Source organism: Styela clava, chromosome 9 (genome assembly GCF_964204865.1).
Source record: "Styela clava chromosome 9, kaStyClav1.hap1.2, whole genome shotgun sequence".
Taxonomy (NCBI): Eukaryota; Metazoa; Chordata; class Ascidiacea; order Stolidobranchia; family Styelidae; genus Styela; species Styela clava.
The window spans coordinates 2,098,445-2,119,760 of NC_135258.1; the positions used below are offsets into that span (position 1 = coordinate 2,098,445).

Below are 21,316 nucleotides of genomic sequence, written 5' to 3' on the forward strand. Positions count from 1 at the left end.
GTGGGGTTCATGGTGCGTTCTAGGTTAGAATAGATATAAAACTTTAGGCAAATGGTTGGATTAAGCATATGAAGTGGGGTTCATGGTGCGTTTTAGGTTAGAATAAATATAAAACTTTAGGCAAATGGTCAGAGTAAGCATATGCAGTGGGGTTCATGGTGCGTTTGAGGTTAGAATAGATTTAAAACTTTAGGCAAATGGTTAGAATAAGATTATGAAGTGGGGTTAAGGTGCGTTCTAGGTTAGAATAGATATAAAACTTTGGGCAAATGGTTAGAGTAAGCATATGAAGTGGGGTTCATGGTGGGTTCTAGGTTAGAATAGAATAAAAACTTTAGGCAAATGGTTGGATTAAGCATTTGAAGTGGGGTTCATGGTGAGTTCTAGGTTAGAATAGATATAAAACTTTAGGCAAATGGTTGGATTAAGCATATGAAGTGGGGTTCATGATGCGTTCTGGATTAGAATAGATATAAAACTTTAGGCAAATGGTTAGAATAAGAATATGAAGTGGGGTTAAGGTGCGTTCTAGGTTAGAATAGATATAAAACTTTGGGCAAATGGTTAGAGTAAGCATATGAAGTGGGGTTAAGGTGCGTTTTAGGTTAGAATAGATATAAAACTTTAGGCAAATGGTTGGATTAAGCATTTGAAGTGGGGTTCATGGTGAGTTCTAGGTTAGAATAGATATAAAACTTTAGGCAAATGGTTGGATTAAGCATATGAAGTGGGGTTCATGATGCGTTCTGGATTAGAATAGATATAAAACTTTAGGCAAATGGTTGGATTAAGCATATGAAGTGGGGTTCATGGTGCGTTTTAGGTTAGAATAAATATAAAACTTTAGGCAAATGGTCAGAGTAAGCATATGAAGTGGGGTTCATGGTGCGTTTTAGGTTAGAATAGATATAAAACTTTAGGCAAATGGTTGGATTAAGCATATGAAGTGGGGTTCATGGTGCGTTCTAGGTTAGAATAGATATAAAACTTTGGGCAAATGGTTAGAGTAAGCATATGAAGTGGAGGTCGTGGTGCGTTCTAGTTTAGAATAGATATAAAACTTTGGGCAAAAGGTTGGAGTAAGCATATGAAGTGGGGTTCATGGTGAGTTCTAGGTTAGAATAGATATAAAACTTTGGGCAAATGGTTAGAGTAAGCATATGAAGTGGGGTTAAGGTGCGTTCTAGGTTAGAATAGATATAAAACTTTGGGCAAATGGTTAGAGTAAGCATATGAAGTGGGGTTCATGGTGCGTTCTAGTTTAGAATAGATATAAAAGTTTGGGCAAAAGGTTGGAGTAAGCGTATGAAGTGGGGTTCATGGCGAGTTCTAGGTTAGAATAGATATAAAACTTTGGGCAAGTGGTTAGAGTAAGCATATGAAGTGGGGTTCATGGTGCGTTCTAGGTTAGAATAGATTAAAAACTTTAGGCAAATGGTTAGAGTAAGCATATGAAGTGGGGTTCATGGTGCGTTCTAGGTTAGAATAGATATTAAAAATTTTGGGCAAATGGTTAGAGTAAGCATATGAAGTGGGGTTCATGGTGGGTTCTAGGTTAGAATAGATTAAAAACTTTAGGCAAATGGTTAGAGAAGGCATATGAAGTGGGGTTCATGGTGCGTACTAGATTAGAATATATATAAAACTTTGGGCAAATGGATAGAGTAAGCATATGAAGTGGGGTTCATGGTGCGTTTTAGGTTAGAATAGATTTAAACTTTAGGCAAATGGTTGGATTAAGCTTATGAAGTGGGGTTCATGATGCGTTCGGGATTAGAATAGATATAAAACTTTAGGCAAATGGTTAGAGTAAGCATATGAAGTGGGGTTCATGGTGGGTTCTAGGTTAGATTAGATATAAAACTTTGGGCAAATGGTTAGAGTAAGCATATGAAGTGGGGTTCATGGTGCGTTCTAGGTTAGAATAGATATAAAACTTTAGGCAAATGGTTGGATTAAGCATATGAAGTGGGGTTCATGATGCGTTCTGGATTAGAATAGATATAAAACTTTGGGCAAAAGGTTGGAGTAAGCATATGAAGTGGGGTTCATGGTGGGTTCTAGGTTAGAATAGATATAAAACTTTGGGCAAAAGGTTGGAGTAAGCATATGAAGTGGGGTTCATGGTGAGTTCTAGGTTAGAATAGATATAAAACTTTGGGCAAATGGTTAGAGTAAGCATATGAAGTGGGGTTCATGGTGCGTTCTAGGTTAGAATAGATTAAAAACTTTAGGCAAATGGTTAGAGAAGGCATATGAAGTGGGGTTAATGGTGCGTACTAGGTTAGAATATATATAAAACTTTGGGCAAATGGTTAGAGTAAGCATATGAAGTGGGGTTCATGGTATGTTCTGGGTTAGAATAGATTTAAAACTTTAGGCAAATGGTTAGAATAAGAATATGAAGTGGTATTCATGCTATGATCTAGGTTAGAATAGATATTAAACTTTAGGCAAATGGTTGGATTAAGCATATGAAGTGGGGTTCATAGTGTGTTCTAGGTTAGAATAGATTAAAAACTTTAGGCAAATGGTTAGAGTAAGCATATGAAGTGGGGTTCATGGTGCGTTTTAGGTTAGAATAGATATAAAAATTTTGGGCAAATGGTTAGAGTAAGCATATGAAGTGGGGTTCATGGTGGGTTCTAGGTTAGAATAGATTAAAAACTTTAGGCAAATGGTTAGAGAAGGCATATGAAGTGGGGTTCATGGTGCGTACTAGGTTAGAATATATATAAAACTTTGGGTAAATAGTTAGAGTAAGCATATGAAGTGGGGTTCATGGTGCGTTCTAGGTTAGAATAGATTTAAAACTTTAGGCAAATGGTTAGAATAAGAATATGAAGTGGGGTTCATGGTGCGTTCTAGGTTAGAATAGATATAAAACTTTGGGCAAATGGTTAGAGTAAGCATATGAAGTGGGGTTCATGGTGCGTTCTAGGTTAGAATAGATATAAAACTTTAGGCAAATGGTTGGATTAAGCATATGAAGTGGGGTTCATGATGCGTTCTGGATTAGAATAGATATAAAACTTTAGGCAAATGGTTAGAGTAAGCATATGAAGTGGGGTTCATAGTGCGTTCTAGGTTAGAATAGATTAAAAACTTTAGGCAAATGGTTAGAGTAAGCATATGAAGTGGGGTTCATGGTGCGTTCTAGGTTAGAATATATATAAAACTTTAGGCAAATGGTTGGATTAAGCATATGAAGTGGGCTTCATGGTGCGTTCTGGATTAGAATAGATATAAAACTTTAGGCAAATGGTTGGATTAAGCATATGAAGTGGGGTTCATGATGCGTTCTGGATTAGAATAGATATAAAACTTTAGGCAAATGGTTGGATTAAGCATATGAAGTGGGGTTCATGGTGCGTTCTAGGTTAGAATAGATATAAAACTTTAGGCAAATGGTTGGATTAAGCATATGAAGCTGGGTTCATGGTGCGTTCTAGGTTAGAATAGATATAAAGCTTGAGGGAAATGGTTGGATTAAGCATATGAAGTGGGGTTCATGATGCGTTCTGGATTAGAATAGATATAAAACTTTAGGCAAATGGTTAGAGTAAGCATATGAAGTGGGGTTCATGGTGCGTTCTAGGTTAGAATAGATATAAAACTTTAGGCAAATGGTTGGATTAAGCATATGAAGTGGGGTTCATGGTGTGTTCTAGGTTAGAATAGATATAAAACTTTAGGCAAATGGTTGGATTAAGCATATGAAGTGGGGTTCATGGTGCGTTCTAGGTTAGAATAGATATAAAACTTTAGGCAAATGGTTGGATTAAGCATATGAAGTGGGGTTCATGATGCGTTCTGGATTAGAATAGATATAACACTTTAGGCAAATGGTTAGAGTAAGCATATGAAGTGGGGTTCATGGTGCGTTCTAGGTTAGAATAGATATAAAACTTTGGGCAAATGGTTGGCTTAAGCATATGAAGTGGGGTTCATGGTGCGTTCTAGGTTAGAATAGATATAAAACTTTGGGCAAATGGTTGGATTAAGCATATGAAGTGGGGTTCATAGTGCGTTCTAGGTTAGAATAGATTAAAAACTTTAGGCAAATGGTTAGAGAAGGCATATGAAGTGGGGTTCATGGTGCGTTCTAGGTTAGAATAGATAAAAAACTTTAGGCAAATGGTTAGAGTAAGCATATGAAGTGGGGTTCATGGTGCGTTCTAGGTTAGAATAGATATAAAACTTTGGGCAAATGGTTGGATTAAGCATATGAAAGTGGGGTTCATGGTGCGTACTAGGTTAGAATATATATAAAACTTTGGGCAAATGGTTAGAGTAAGCATATGAAGTGGGGTTCATGGTGCGTTCTAGGTTAGAATAGATTTAAAACTTTAGGCAAATGGTTAGAATAAGAATATGAAGTGGGGTTCATGGTGCGTTCTAGGTTAGAATATATATAAAACTTTGGGCAAATGGTTAGAGTAAGCATATGAAGTGGGGTTCATGGTGCGTTCTAGGTTAGAATATATATAAAACTTTGGGCAAATGGTTAGAGTAAGCATATGAAGTGGGGTTCATGGTGCGTTCTAGGTTAGAATAGATATAAAACTTTAGGCAAATGGTTGGATTAAGCATATGAAGTGGGGTTCATGGTGCGTTTTAGGTTAGAATAAATATAAAACTTTAGGCAAATGGTCAGAGTAAGCATATGCAGTGGGGTTCATGGTGCGTTTGAGGTTAGAATAGATTTAAAACTTTAGGCAAATGGTTAGAATAAGAATATGAAGTGGGGTTCATGGTGCGTTCTAGGTTAGAATAGATATAAAACTTTAGGCAAATGGTTGGATTAAGCATATGAAGTGGGGTTCATGATGCGTTCTGGATTAGAATAGATATAAAACTTTAGGCAAATGGTTAGAGTAAGCATATGAAGTGGGGTTCATGGTTCATTCTAGGTTAGAATAGATATAAAACTTTAGGCAAATGGTTAGAGTAAGCATATGAAGTGGGGTTCATGGTGCGTTTTAGGTTAGAATAGATATAAAACTTTAGGCAAATGGTTGGATTAAGCATTTGAAGTGGGGTTCATGGTGCGTTCTAGGTTAGAATAGATATAAAACTTTAGGCAAATGGTTGGATTAAGCATATGAAGTGGGGTTCATGGTGCGTTTTAGGTTAGAATAGATATAAAACTTTAGGCAAATGGTTAGAGTAAGCATATTAAGTGGGGTTCATGGTGCGTTTTAGGTTAGAATAGATATAAAACTTTAGGCAAATGGTTGGATTAAGCATTTGAAGTGGGGTTCATGGTGCGTTCTAGGTTAGAATAGATATAAAACTTTAGGCAAATGGTTGGATTAAGCATATGAAGTGGGGTTCATGATGCGTTCTGGATTAGAATAGATATAAAACTTTAGGCAAATGGTTAGAGTAAGCATATGAAGTGGGGTTCATGGTTCATTCTAGGTTAGAATAGATATAAAACTTCAGGCAAATGGTTAGAGTAAGCATATGAAGTGGGGTTCATGGTGCGTTCTAGGTTAGAATATATAAAAAACTTTGGGCAAATGGTTAGAGAAAGCATATGAAGTGGGGTTCATGGTGCGTTCTAGGTTAGAATAGATATAAAACTTTAGGCAAATGGTTAGAGTAAGCATATGAAGTTTTGTTCATGGTGCGTTCTAGGTTAGAATAGATATAAAACTTTAGGCAAATGGTCTGAGTAAGCATATGAAGTGGGGTTCGTGGTGCGTTTTAGGTTAGAATAGGTATAAAACTATAGGCAAATGGTTAGAGTAAGCATATGAAGTGGGATTCATGGTGCGTTTTAGGTTAGAATAGATATAAAACTTTAGGCAAATGGTTAGAGTAAGCAGATGAAGTGGGGTTCATGGTGATTTCTAGGTTAAAATAGATATAAAACTTTAGGCAAATGGTTAGACTAAGCATATGAAGTGGGGTACATGGTGCGTTCTGGATTAGAATAGATATAAAACTTCAGGCAATTGGTTAGAGTAAGCATATGAAGTGGGGTTCATGGTGTGTTCTAGGTTAGAATAGATATAACACTTTAGGCAAATGGTTAGAGTAAGCATATGAAGTGGGGTTCATGGTGCGTTCTGGGTTCATTGTGCGTTCTGGATTAGATTAGATATAAAACTTTGGTCAAATGGTTAGAGTAAGCATATGAAGTGGGATTCGTGGTATATATATATAAATTAATTTACTCGAAGGTCAGGCGCATTCACTCAGAAGCGAATAAGGTAATCTGTAAGTGAAACACGTGCCGCAGGGCAAACTTAATGAGATACCGGGACTTTAAAAAATAGTGATAAAATAGGTATAATAACTAGAGGTTTTTATCGACTTCATAATTAAGCATAATAGACGATAAAATATGGATAAAAACAAAATTAATAGGACTGATTATAGAATCGGGAGTGAAATGGCATTTCACCGTAATTCAATATTGTTAAAAGGTGTCAGTCGTTAAATGTTTTAGGTAGCAGTTCATCTGATTTGTGTTAGTTTTGCGTCACTTTTTTAACATCCTGTATAGAAAAACCAATGAATTCATATTAGTATCATATTTTCAGCTACAAATTTACAGTTCAAAATTTAAGCTGACGGGTTAGACAAAATTAAAGTAATAATTTTGCAAATTTACCCCTTTGACTAGGATAAGATATACACAGCATCTCTCCCGGTTACCTGTCCATGTCGGGTATGTGATTAGTTAATTAGCCAGTGGTCTTTGTTTTTCATATGCAACGGCTTGATGGTGGAGAACCAGCGACCAGCATTTACGTAGGGAACGCCCTACGGTGGCGAGAAGTCCAACAATCCCCCGCAAGAGATTCGAACCTGCGAACTCACGCAGGGTGATCAGAGGTTGCGTGCAAGCGTAATCCCACTTGTACTGATGCACCACACCGCGGTTCTTAGCGGTTATTTTATTAGAATATTTTAGTTCCCCGAGGGCGTGAGGTTGTTACGATATCGTTCCCAGAACGATTTTATTGCCGCGTTTTGCGACTTCCATTTTGCGTCATAGACCTTCATCAGAGGTAAACTCTGAGTTGGAAAGAAAACCTCCGTTCATCTTATTTTTCAATTAAATATATTTAATCTAGTTTTTTTGTTAATCATATATCCGTATGATTGATATACTTACCATGTACCCATGGGCAAGGGGTGTCGGTGATTCTAATCAGGGGTCCATACTGATCCGCACAAAACTTAAATCAGCCGATTACTGTTAAATTCTTTTTGGACCTGACTTCATTTTCATTTTGTTAAATATTAATATAAATACATTTGCGTATTTTGTTTCTTTATTTATGACTCAAAACCTCGTTTACCCAGATTTGTGTTTTCCGCCAAATTCTTTGTGTGTGCGCATGATATTTTTGATGTTTTAACTTTTTCAAATTTACATATCAGAATTCAAATTTTCAATATGTGTGTATTATGGAATTTGTAAAATGAAATAAACATTTTCAACTTTCTTCCGGAGTCTTAAATTTGACTCTGGTAATTCGCGGAGGCGATTTTCTCGATTTGGTACTTTACAGCAGTGGTCGTCAAACTTTTTGAGACGCGACCCCATTTTAAAAATTATGACGTATGATAAGCTCGTGACCCCAAGGTATGACAAGGAAAAAAATATTTCAAACCACTAAAAACTAATCACAGTAAAATCTCATTCCCAAAATTTTTTTCACTTGCTCTAGATTTCGTGTTAGAATTTTTTTTAAAAACAAACAATAGCTTTATTATAAAAGATATCACTGTAATTCAGAATACCCAAACTTGCTATGTAGTGCCAGTCAGCTCAGTGTAGAATGCACGCAATAGAATAATGAAAAATAAAACAAGAATACAACGCCGGACACTCGGTGACCCCCGAAATATTCAAGGCGACCCAACTTTGGTGACTACTGCTGTACAGGCTATCTGGCTCGCTAGACGTAGTTGGGTTTGCTAGGGTTGCCGGTACGATTGTATTGTACGATAATTCATTTTGCTCTGAGGATTGATATCAAAATGTCAGGTCGTCAACAAGAAGTAAATAGTCAGGGCTCGGAGGAACGCATCGATCTGATGAGTCCTAAATCTTTGACCACCGAGGAGAGTGATTTGCTAAGAAGACTTCGTCTTGAGTCTGCATGGACAAGAGGTTATCCCCTCGCACTAATTTCAGGAGGGCTGACTGTTATTGCGACTAGAAAAGTCCAAAGTTCCAGATTACGAATTGCTCTTGCCATAGTTGGGGCAGTTTCAGGTATGGGATTACATTTGTTGATGTTTTTTTATTCACTTGCATTTTGATTTCTTAATGACAGCACCGTGAAAGGTAACTTCGGATGATTTCACTACACTTTAATCAATATCTCCAATTCGCGTCAAATTTGGAATATATTACATTGATGCAATTCTCTGCGCGAGCATTTAATTTTCTCGTCGATCGGATCATTTTTTCTGTTTTAATTGTCTCATTTTTCACTTCATCACTAAATATTTAACTTCGAAGAATCACCTCTCTGCGTCACCGCAACTCGAGCGAAAATTGCGTGCGTGAAGACAAAACACGCTTTACGTAGTTGCGTAAATGCCAGATGTTCAATCCACTTCACGAGTGGTGATGATAATGACGAACGTAGGATTTTTGATGCGGCCCACAAGTTGTTTTTTTCTTAAAATGTCTCATTTTATTTTCTCTTATCGTAACTTTAGATCCGAATATTCACCGATCATTGCCGATTTTGCTATAGCCGATATTGTTTTGATAGCGTTTATATATTCCACATCGTATATAGTTGCACAATAAATATTATTGGGCATGCACATGGCCGGATTCTTTATTAAATTGACATATTAAAATGTCGGTCGTGCATGTAATATGGCAAAACACCGATTTGGCAACATTGATTTAAATTACTTTAGTTAAATTCATTGAACGGAACTCACTTGCAACAATGATTCGTGCTATTTATCGCTGATTATGTATTTTTATACTTCCGCAGCATTTCTTGACTGCTTACAATTTTTTTATTTTAAACCATGCTGCTGTTCCAAATGGAGGAATTTGAATCGTCAAATCGTTTTTCGTTCATTGCCATTTTAATAAATTTAATTAAATTACTTTTCCAACATTTGACGCCTTGAATTTAATATGCACAGAATACTGTTGATGTGTATATTTTAGCCGATATTGATCCAATCGAACAAAATATCGCCAATCAAACAAAATATCGCTGTTTTTTTTAAATCTACGCCAACTCGACAGCGCCGGAATGTCTGGCGTCAAATCTGTAACGGCGGCGCAACATGAAGTTATCTTCGAAGTGAGCGACGTCGGGGTGACGTCAATTCAACTCGTGCGTCAGATGCTATTATTTTAATAAAAAGAAACTAGCCTATTCGAATTTCAATTGTTTCTCGTATCTCCTGCAACATCTCGCGATCAGCCTAGTTTTCTATATACATTGATAACGCCATCTATCGAATGACGGTATTTTGACGAAGTTAACATCATCGGTAGAAGTCACGATTTGAGCCGCTCGAAAACTCGAGTGTCAATTTTAAGCTAAAACAAGGTTTTTTTAATTAAGAAATAAATTAAACTGCGCGATTGAATATGATAACAGATTGAGATATATAAGGACTCACTATAAAAAAGGCTAGAAGCAAAATATGACGCTATTTAGTCGAGATATGAACGATTGAAAATTTCATCCGAAGTTACAAGGCATCCGAAGTTACCTGCTTTCACTGTACGGCACACTTTACAGATAGCAGGACATTGTCTCATTTCAGAGAATTCCATTTTGCAGATGGACACACACACCTCCTTTCAGGGAAGTCTGGTCATTGTTGACCCGCAATATCGGTAAAAATACAGTAAAATGAAATTATGCAACAAACTACAAAGAAGCGCAATATAAAAAACGTCATCATTAAATTCCTCTGGAAAAAATAAACCCCATTTAACAAAAAAAGTTTTTTCTGTGTCATTCCAGAGGTGGTGAAATGAAACAGCCACTAAAAAACAGTGCTGATGAGTTTTAAAATTACAAACTGAATTTTCGGCCCCAGAAACACACCAAAACCAATGAGACATGCTAGGCTTTTTGTTCCATGTACTAATTTGTTTATCGCTTTCTGATTGTGTTCATTGGACCCAGACTGGGCTGGCATATGACCAAAATTGCGTTCTTTTCTTGGAATCTGAAAACTGTGCCATACTGTCCAGAGGCTGGAGAAAATACGTGCAATAGGTGTAAGGCTGTGAGAAGAATTGTATAAACTAATTAGCAATAATATAATATTAATAATTAGTTTAAACTGCAAAACAAAACAATCTTCAAAAAGGTGACAAGCCCAATGTGTAGTTGATTGTATTTAAATTAAATTACATATTAAATTACATTAAATTACAAAGCGTGTAATGGCAAGTGCCGCGTGACCCCGTTTGATGGTTTGATATCTGTATCCAACAATTATCATATTCTATATATATAGCTATATATTTTAGCTTGACGATGTTAGGAATACACTCTCATTACCCTGCATGAGTTTGTAGGTTGGTTCGTATACCATGCGAGATGGTTAAGTGGGAGAGGATAGCTGGACTCCTCGCCCCCTTAGGGTGGTTCATGTGACCGCTGGTCGGTTAAAGCTTCCTCCACCATCAAGTCCATGCTCCCAAAAAACAAATAACTGACAAACTAATCTCATACCCGACATGAACTGGTAGCTGGACAAAAAGTCATGGTTCGCCATATGAAAAGCCGTCCTGTAGGCTTTTCTCTTCCACAGGATAAATACGTCAATCCTATCCTATCATATTCTATTTAATTTCCATTCAGGGAATATTGTTGGCAAGATCTCCTACCTCCCAGTTATTCAACAGCGGATTTTAACTGAACTACCCGAGTCCTCACCTTTGAGACAGAAAGTACAGGCATTTAAAGATGGCGGACCAGAAGCCATAGCTAGATTAAGTCGTTCACTGTCTAATGAAGCCCCTGCAGATGAATTGAACCATGACGTGACCTTTGACACTGGCTCAGAATATGAAAAGAAAAATATGGAACCAGATTCTGGAACGAAGCCGGTGAAAATTTATACTTCTTATGAAGAATTGCGTAAAAAACATCGAGAAGAGCGTTCTTTAAAACCTACTAAACCGGAACAACAAGAAACTCTTGGCTTTTTAAACCAATCAAATGTCAAAGGACAAAATGAAAACTTTTCCGCAAATGATGATTCTGAAACATCGCCACTAGGAGACTCAAGTGCCCCATCTAGGCCTGTAAGATATAATAAGTATGGCGATCCAATCCTTGAGTAGAATTTGTATACTGTGTTCGTTCCCACTCTTATTCTATCTCAGCATTTGAGCATTTTGAGAGATGATTTTTGTACTAGTCTAACCTTACGATGGCAAGGTTGGGGTGTGAATTCTATGCGAATGTCATTTTAAAATTAAGCGCACATCAAATCGGCATGCATTGGTTTATTGAGATGTCAAGCAAGCGAAATCACATACCAAGGTAACTTTATGATGCCAAAATCGCATTTCCAAATGGCACCGAAAATGTCTTTCCTAAACACGATAGTTTTTCATCAGCCAAATTAGAAAACTTGTAATCGCATTGAGTAGACTATCGATTTTTATCTTACTGCCCTACTGGGTTCTGACAATAGTAATTTTATCTTAATACCTTTTGACCAGTGGTTCTCGAACAGGGGGGAGCGACCCACAAAAGGGGCGTACAAAATTTTTTGAGGGGACATGAAGCTAATTAAAATTAAGAATATTTGTTAAATCTGATCTCGTCTGCCTTATTTTGTATATTTAAGTTCTCTCTTCTCTAAGTATTTTAAAGTATTAAAACATACTTTGAATTCACTATCAGTTATTCGTAGCTTAATGTAAACGAGTTATTTGCAGGTGGGGCGCGGGACTTGACAAATTCGGAAAAGGGGGCACTGCTTTAAAGTTTGAGAACCTCTGCTTTGGATAGATTTGTTAAGGTTTCGCTATTTTGGAAGTTTTTGGAATGTCATTTTAGCATACTATAGCTGGTTTGGCCTTCATGCTTTTGATTTTTTGAATTTTTTTAAATGCATAAAACTTGAATGATTTTCTAGATGTTGAGCAACAAGTTTCTTTCATATTTTGACAGTTTTAATCAGATGTGTAATTTTTTGTAAAGAAAGATATTTGTATTTTTCAGTCACACAGCTCATTTTGTAGGGATGCTCCAGGACAATTTTTTCTTTTTTATCAACCCGTAACTAAAACAGGTGTAGTTGTACTGATATTCTTTACTTATTAGATACAAAATGACGTTTTTTATAGGAACATTTTTTTTATTTTGCCTATAGACCAAAGGATTTTATTATTTCCTGCTTGAAGTTAAGAAGACAGCAGATGAATATTCATTTTTTGTTTGAATTCCAATGATATACAGTCCTATATGTATGTAGCTGAGCATGTAACTAAGATTTATATTGGACTTAAAATTCTTTAATCAAACAAAGTTTGGCTGGCCATTTATAATATAGATCTCAGATGACTTAAAAATTCCATTACCTTTAAATACTTGTTTAACCAGAGCCTGCAGGCCACATGCCTGTGCCATCTGCCTGTGTTTGGAAAAAGCTATGATAATTTCCTATAACTATTACAAAATTTGGAAATTTTCAATAAATATTTTTTAAATATATCCGATCTCCGATATTTTTTCATCTCTGGTAGAGCAATGTCAGCCACCATTTAATTCGACACTATCATAGCGAATGGAAATGTTTATTAAATTTTATTTAAATATATTCGATCTCCAATATTTTTTCATTTTCGGTTGAGCAATGTCAGCCATCATTAAATCCGACACTATCATAGCGAATGGAAATGTTTATGAAATTTTATTTGAATATATTCGATCTCCAATATTTTTTCATCTCTGGTTGAGCAATGTCAGCCACCATTAAATTCGACACTATCATAGCGAATGGAAATGTTTATTGAATTTTATTTAAATATATTCGATCTCTAATATTTTTCATCTCTGGTTGAGCAATGTCAGCCACCATTAAATCCGACACTATCATAGCGAATGAAAATGTTTATTAAATTTTATTTAAATATATCCGATCTCCAATATTTTTTCATATCGGGTTGAGCAATGTCAGCCACCAATAAATTTGAAACTATCATAGCGAATGGAAATAGTAATTATAAAATCGCAATCAATTGCTTAATGCAACCCTCCGCAAAAAGATATTTCGAAACGGCCATCATGAAGAATACTCTGCCCGCCTCCGGGCTAACTCTAACATGTCTTATTTAGACATGATAAATCCATGGCTTCCAAAATTTTAACTTCAAAAAAATTGAAAAAAGACTTTGTCTTCAAAGCACCGGCTTGCTGGTCTTAATTGATTTAGGTATAAAAATATGAGGTTCTGTGCACGAAACAGCGAAATGTACAAATTCTGAAAAAAAAATGATTCAAAAAAAATTATAACAAAACAGATGCAAACGAAGTCATATTCACTAAATAAGTTAAAACGACGAACTAAACGAAGTTGAAAACAAATATATTATGTTCTCTCAGAACAGATTTTTCAAGCCTCAACCCTTTTGGGTAAAAGCTCTTGCATTGATTGAATGTTATATTAATTACAATTGTTTGTTTTCTTTAGCTCTAGACCTAATATAATCAGAATTACTTGAAAGTTTCGTGATAAACTACATAACGAGAGACACAAAGACATGGTAAGTGTTGTTTATTTTAGTTGATTGGATTTAGGAAAAGTAAGATACAATATTAAGTGTTAAAGAAAGCTTGCCTAATTGTTACTGCTTGTATCGGATCTTGTCCAGAATGTAAAGCAAATTAAAATACTTTTCATTTTTAAACAGGCTCGATATCTCAGTCAACAACAAATAGCGGAATACAGAGAGTGTTTTAGTTTGTACGACAAGAAAAGGAATGGAAAGATACGCTCCAGTGATCTTTGTACGGTGATGAGATCTCTCGGCTCAAACCCGACGCTCACTGAAGTGAATACCCATCTGAAATCTGCGAATAAAGGTAAATTTATATACCGAGTGTCTTCAGCTGCTAAGGATGATCAAATCTGTCAGCAAACTCAGTGCACTAATGCCTTATGGCAGAGGTGTGCTACCTTCCGCGGCCAAAAGGAAAACTTGTACGGCCCACGGAGAAGCACCACTTTTAAATGGTCTGTGGCCACCGAAATTAGTTTTTAATTTAATTTAGTATGTGTGTGTGATTCAAATTCTTTTGCAATGCCTATATTCGGGCTTGTGCAAGGCGAGCAACGCATGTCACAAGATCAGTAATCAAAAATTTTGTGTCTGCATCTACTAGAAATCCTATGTTAATAATTAAAGGTGCAGCCCACAATTTCACAAGGTTAGAGATGAGTCTCCTCTACTTTTGAGTGAATGCACATAACTTTGCTCAAATATAAGTCTCCTATACTTTTGAGTGAGTGCACATAACTTTGCTCAAATATAAGTCTCCTATACTTTTGAGTGAGTGCACATAACTTTGCTTGCTTCTGAGTACCTAAGTTCTTGACGTCACACCGGTATGAGCTTCCTACAGCTACAGTTGCTCCTGCTTTTTAGTGGTCGCCATTAACTTCACTCAGAAATTAATTCTTTCGCTTCTGAGTGAGTGTTGTGAACTTGCTTTGAGGGAATACTAATAAAAACTAATGCAAATTGAGCTGTGTTATCTCTTGTTTGTTGATTTAGCACCCCGAGATGAGATGGACTTTTCAGAATTCTTGACCATCATGCATGAGCAACTCTCCCATGAGAATCCATCTAAGGAAATCTTCGAAGCTTTCGAGGTGAAGTATTGGATTGGTTGGCGTATCATAGGGGTTTTCTAGGGATTAGATTACCCCTTAGGACATCGTTTCCCAACAAAGGGGGAATTCCCTCCCCATGGAGAAATTTGAGAGTTTCTGGGAAGGAAATTTTACTCTGTATTTTCGTGTAGTGTAATTATCATTTTCAACTTATTTGGAATTGGGCCTGCACGTAATTTACGGAATTATTTCGAGTTACGGAAGGGAAGTTACGAATTACGTAAAGTCGTAATTATTGGTTGAGCACATTCGCAGTTAATAAGGTGCAGTTCGAAGCAGTTAATTTCGTCAATTGTAAAACGGTTAATTTGTGAAGGTGATAAAGGAAAATCACAAAAGATAAAAATCAGATAAAATTAATTTGAATTCACTCCTTGATATTTGTTTTTAACATTTGTCGCCGGTGTATAGTACTGCCAGGAATATGAAGACCAAACTGCGATGTCCCATTCAGAAAAGAAGTGGATTCAATTGGTTGCTATCATAGGTTTAAAAGTGTAAAAAAGTATCGGAATTAGGGTCATTACGTAATCGATTTGATTTTTGTCAATTACGTGCAAGCCTATTTGGGATTATTATTGTTACGCACTGAAAATTATTAGGGCTTTTTGAAAAAAATTTGAATAACCTGAACTTCTGTTTATGTAAGATTGTACAAAAGGATTTTGGTAATTTAAGATGCTTTGCACAAAAGTTGTGTTCTCTTTAGAATATGTTTCAAATGACGTGAATTCTGTTTTTGGGTAACTCTGTTATCCTGTGCATGACCAAATGTTGTCGTTGACCGCATAATAGGTTGCAACATTGGAATTGTGCTATTGTGCTCTATTGTGCTATGTAACAAAAAACGGTAGCGTGGTTCATTGCTATTAATAGTGACACAAATGAACCTGAATTTAATAATAACTTAAGCAATTTTAATTAGGTTTGTGACCCATCATTGGGCAATGGCTTGCAGGTTGAGAACCAGTGGAATAGACTAACCATAGCATATGAAGTTTGAATATTGAAATTTAAACTTTCAATTCAGCTGACGGATGAACGTGGAAAAGGAACAATTCCTGCCTCTCATCTCAAACATATCTTGATGAAAACTGGAGAGAAGCTGACTGAGAGAGAAGGTTAGAGATGTTGATGAAAAATATTGTATCTTTGTGTTTCCTGCTTGATGGTTGGGGCAACGCGCTGAGCGTTAGGAAGCTCAGTGCGCTAGCCGTATATGTGTTAATTTAATTCTAATCAATTTATTATACCTGATGTCCTCTATCAGGTATTCCATTATTTCTCAGATCTCATATATTTATTCATCCCTAAATTTATTAATTGATTAATTTTCTATGGAGTAGAAAAGCCCAGTTAAAATGTGTGATTATCCTTTTTCTGATTATTTTGTGTAAAACTGACTTTTACTGGTTGCAAAAAATAAATTTGACTGAGCTCAGGAATAGGTAGGTATCTCTGAATATTCGAATCCCATGAGGAATAATTATGTGTGGGAGGATCGCTGGACTCCCCCCCCTCCCCTTTTAGGCAGGTTACGGTTCCCTCCACCTTCAATTCCATGCATTTGAAACAAATAACTGGTCGACTAACCCGATAACCAACACCATAGGTTCTCAAAGTGCTCCATATGGAATCCCAGGACTGGGTCTGTAAGAGACATCTAGGGGTCTCCACGATCTATCCGTTTACTTACCAAAATACTGATAATTTTAAAATACAAAGAAGCAAGTACATCTAAGTCATTATATAGATTAATTGGGGCTCCTGATGTATGCGAACCAAGATGGCGGACATCGTAATGTAACATGTGTACTAGGTTAGGGTTAGGCCATAATTTTAGGTACAAATACTACGAGAGGCACTTGGCTAGTCTTCGAACTCATAGTAGGACTAAAATAAGGGAAATTGGAATAAAATTATGGCCTAACCCTAACCTGTTACCCATGCTACGTTTCGATGTCCGCCATCTTGGTTCACATACTTCAGGAGTACCGAATAATTTTTGTTGACTCAGCGACATTTGGAAATAACAATGTGCTTTTTTATTTTTATAAATTTATTGTGGAGCGCGGTAAATAGTAATCAACTTCTACACGTGCTCCATAAGAACAAAGGTTTGATAACTCTAGGCAGGCTATAGTGCAAGCTTTAGGTTCAACCCTGTGTGTTTGTCTTGCTTGTTGTAATTTTTATTCCATGCAGAGTTCAAAATGAATTTTTTTTTTCAGTTGAACAAATGTTCAGAGCTGCAAACATCAAGATCAATGGCCATGTACAGTACGATGAATTCATCAGAATGGTCACATTACCTTTACCGGATTATTAATTTTTTGCTCTAGTATTTTTTAGGTGGTGGGGAATTCTGCTAAAAATTATGTCAAAAAAAATTTTTGAACCGAATAATTAAGTGTTGTTTAAATTGATTCTTAGTTTAATGTCAATTCAATAAAATTTCCTTATTGAATATTCAGCCCAGAAAATATAAAATATCAACCCTCCTTCATGATATATTTAAAATTGGTTTCTAGTATGATGTCATATTATCTTAATTATTATTCTAGTATGATGTCATATTATATTAATTAAGAATTATTCTGAGCAAACACTAGACCAGTGGTCTCAACTTTCCCTTCTTTTTTGCTTAAAAATGATTTAACGATTTTTTCGAATGCTCTTTGTGTAAATGATATTTGAATAACATAATTAAATCGAATTATATAGCTATTTGCAGTGCCTTATTCAGACCAGGAGAATCAACTGTTTTTATCCACTATGTCTTAGGTGTCCACAAATTTTTAGTCAATCTCAATGATTCAGTTCTCGCATCCCTTTAGGGTGCCTCATTTTTAAGGAACCCATCATTTAACATTATTCGCTTGTTACTGATTCATTTCAATTCTTAACCATTATTCACTGTAATTATTTCCCTATTGAGACAAAAAAGTTTTTCATATAGTTCTGCTATGCTTTAGTTAGTCAGCTTATGAGATACGGTATCTGGAAAATTTGCCGTAGGAAATTCCGCCGCATTGAAAAAATCGCAAGAGCATTTTGCTGTAAAACAAGTATTTGTGATTAAAACAGCTAGGTAAATATGACTAGGATTAGGGTATGCTCTTAAATAACAAATATTTTATAAATAAGTTGATTTTTTTCCTATGCGACGAAATTTCCTGCTTTGAATTTTCCTAGAACCATGTGATTCGATGGTCTTGCTGCACACTACTGTATGTTTGCAACGTTCTTCAAGGTTAAAATACAATATTCTAAAAAAGCCTTACCTGGATGTTGAAGAAATACATTCGTGTTGAGTGCAGCAAGTTTCGTAATTTTTGTTACGCTCCAACAAGATAGAGTAGTAGACTAATATATAAGATAATTTATGTTGCATACAAATTTCAATTTATTTTTTATGACTTTATCGGTTTTACCCTATTTCATATAAATGTAATTTTATGGTGCTGCTTCAAGGGTGTACTCCAGGAATCTTTTTTATGAAACCAATTAAACATGTTTTTAATATGAGAGAGAGAATGTAGGTTATGAATTTGATAAATGTATTCATTAATGAAAATTTGTACCTTTTCCCGTTACTACTCTCCACTAATAAATGAATACTCAGATTATTCAGATTGGGTCCACAGATAGCGCTGGTAATTCAAATTTCAAATCATTCCTAACCCTGGTTGATTACTAATTTGTTATTTTGAAGCAGGGTGGAGTAATATTAGTTGAGGGGGCTAACTGGAAAAGTTTCGATAATTTTGCTGTTGCATCTTTGCCTTAAGCCATGACATTAACTTACAGCTTCCTAAACTCGAAGCATACGACCCCTTCCAATATGTTGAAATTTTTCACGACTTTGTTCACAATTAAAATGATATGCATTTTTAACATTTTATTGACACGGTTCATTCTTAACTTCCTGTAGGCCTGCTCGATAACAAAAGCAAAACGCATTTATTCGAACACTGAATTATTCGGCAATGTTATGCTTTTCTGATCCTTTGTGTTCTCACGAAATCGTGAGATTTTCATTTTGCACTAGTTTTAGTCATTGTGTTTCGAATCAAGAGCCAAAAAAGTATAATAGATCTAGCACTATGTTGTGGAATTGGTGTATTCTTTTTGACCCCTAAAATTTTTTGCGCGTCCTGCTGCGGGCTCGCGACCACCCAGTTTTTGAAGCCCTGTGTTAAACTAATAGAAGAATCCAATTCCCGTCTCTTGAGAAATTCACAGAGTCCCCGTATCCGAAGAGTTTGAAAATATGACTCAAACTTTATTAGAAACAAATCCATAGCCTTGCATTTGCTGTCATTGTGATTTCATAATTTGCCTTCTTTAGACCGTACTTGTCTTTATGTCTGTGCAATCACTGTTTTATATGATCATTGTAGTATTCTTTTAGTTGAATGATTAATAAAATAATTTTTCAAAAGTTGCTTGTGACACAATGAGGTGATTGTTAGTTATAGTTGCCTTATATTAGTGAGAGAAATTGAGGATGGATGTTTTCCCCGAGCATCGATTTCTTGCTTATTACTGTAACAATTACAGATCAGTATTAACGTAACAATTGGAATTTAGGCGGCCGCTCAGACACGTCTTCTTCCTACTCGGACAGTTTACTCAGTTTTTAATTGCGTTTCCGAAAAATAGTTGTAAATTAATTTAATTGTAAATATGTCTTCTGAAGATCTTTAGTTTACTTAACGATATTCAAAATTGATACCGCAAATGCTGCGATAGACTAGCAGCACGTGGTTCATTGATTTGAATAAAAATGATAATTTTGATCATGAAAATCAGTTTGTAAATGCCAACTCTACAAAACACTCTGAAAAGCAGCGGTGAAAATTTTGCAATGATAAAAGATGGGAAGAATCTTTCAAGGGTCGGAGCTGTAGCCGGAAAGGCGTCCCGGTTGTTGGACATTTTACTGTAATTGCGTTCCTTTTGTTGAAATAAAACTATGGTACAGAAAGTCTAGTTTCTCTGGTAAACTTACGGTAGTTATTAATTTCTGTTTTGTTACATCATATTAAGTCTTTTTACGTCACATCATGCAAATAATTAATACAGCAGTAACGTGTTTTGTTACATCATATTAAGTCTTTTTACGTCACATCATGCAAATAATTAATACAGCAGTAACGCGTATTAGATGTTTCCCCGACCATGAATACTCTTGTAATTTTACACAAATACACTTCACATTTCATTGCAGTTCTGTAAACGCGTCGTGTTGTGAATATATTACATTTTCGCGAATTAGGTGCGTTCCGGTTGTTACGATTTTTCCAGCTCATCGCTGGATCGGAGTAAGGTCCATCAGGTAGGAATTTAGACAATTTGTTCGGGGAAATGAAGGCGGCATAATCATATGGCGAACCACGGCCTCTCGACCGATTACCAGTGCATTTGTCGCGGACGAAAGTGTCCGTGTTTATATTGTGTGTATATATATTTTTAGGTTTATAAACTGTTATGTAGACCCTTGTTTAATGCTGTTTTGTCGGATCTGGACTTCGACCACTCACTACACGCGAGGGGAAAACTATATCTTTCGTTTTTTTCTCTGGTCGCTGCGCTGGCGCCCGGTCGTGTTTTTAGTTCTCTAGTAATGTTTTGTTCAATCTGGTTGGCTGTTATATGCCTTGGAGTTGCCGTACAATGAACAACCAGCCGGAATCCTTGAGTCCTTAACAACCACGGTAGCAACATGTTCGTCCGTGACAATGGCGAGCACGCCAGGATTTAGACAGATTTGTTAACGGTCATTTCGAAGAATAGAAAAGAAGCGAATTTCAACATGGAGGAATTGTGTGCCGGAAACGCTATTTTCGGGAATGGTGTGAAAATAACCGTTTTCTCGTAAAATTTATTGTTATTGATTTATGTTGTTTTTCAACAATGTTTTGTGGAGAAATATTTTCTATCTCTCCTTCTCTGTAACCATGTCAGAATTCCTATGATCGCGTACTTCAAAGCCTCGCTATTCGCCTTTGAAACTTCCTATGTTGCAAATGGTGCCGCTTTAATATGCGATCTCAACTGTTTGTGATTTAAATGATGTTAGTTATGGTCAGGACCTGATTTTTATGAGATTAAAAACAAACCACAATCGCACCACGATTGATGCTACTTTGGTGTGCGATTGATATCACGTTAAGTGAGATAACGTCCAAAGTACCTAGTTTCATGACATCGTATGCTAAAATGCGCATAAGTTTTCCGAAGGAATCGCGCGGTTTAGAACACGTTGCATATGTACACCTAGTGTCTAATAACATGATTAAATTTTTCTCGGGAATACATTTATGGAAATCTTGAAATTCAACCGCAAAATACGGAAAGTTTATTCAATTTGTCAAATACCACACACACACACCTAAGATTAATATTAAACAAACGAGATTGCCGTTAATGATGG

At 36.0% G+C, this 21,316-nt stretch overlaps 2 protein-coding genes across 2 annotated transcripts; both read left to right on the forward strand.

The window, feature by feature from the left end:
* Positions 1-7,906: 7,906 nt before the first annotated feature.
* Positions 7,907-12,995, forward strand: LOC120339315 (uncharacterized). Its single transcript, XM_078115919.1, has 2 exons — positions 7,907-8,242; positions 10,830-12,995. The coding sequence occupies exons 1-2, from the start codon at positions 8,005-8,007 to the stop codon at positions 11,312-11,314; spliced, it is 723 nt and encodes a 240-aa protein (XP_077972045.1). The 5' UTR covers positions 7,907-8,004; the 3' UTR covers positions 11,315-12,995.
* A 661-nt stretch (positions 12,996-13,656) lies between these two features.
* Positions 13,657-19,321, forward strand: LOC120339514 (calmodulin-like protein 4). Its single transcript, XM_039407659.2, has 5 exons — positions 13,657-13,747; positions 13,895-14,066; positions 14,759-14,856; positions 15,908-15,998; positions 17,109-19,321. The coding sequence occupies exons 1-5, from the start codon at positions 13,745-13,747 to the stop codon at positions 17,204-17,206; spliced, it is 462 nt and encodes a 153-aa protein (XP_039263593.2). The 5' UTR covers positions 13,657-13,744; the 3' UTR covers positions 17,207-19,321.
* Positions 19,322-21,316: the final 1,995 nt, after the last annotated feature.

Excerpts from the sequence above, each read along its gene's own strand:
- LOC120339315 (XM_078115919.1), top strand. The coding sequence starts at position 8,005 with ATGTCAGGTCGTCAACAAGAAGTAAATAGTCAGGGCTCGGAGGAACGC. Across the intron at positions 8,243-10,829 it reads CATAGTTGGGGCAGTTTCAG|GGAATATTGTTGGCAAGATC; the intron begins GTATGGGATTAC and ends ATTTCCATTCAG.
- LOC120339514 (XM_039407659.2), top strand. Across the intron at positions 14,067-14,758 it reads TCTGAAATCTGCGAATAAAG|CACCCCGAGATGAGATGGAC; the intron begins GTAAATTTATAT and ends TTGTTGATTTAG. Across the intron at positions 14,857-15,907 it reads AAATCTTCGAAGCTTTCGAG|CTGACGGATGAACGTGGAAA; the intron begins GTGAAGTATTGG and ends CTTTCAATTCAG.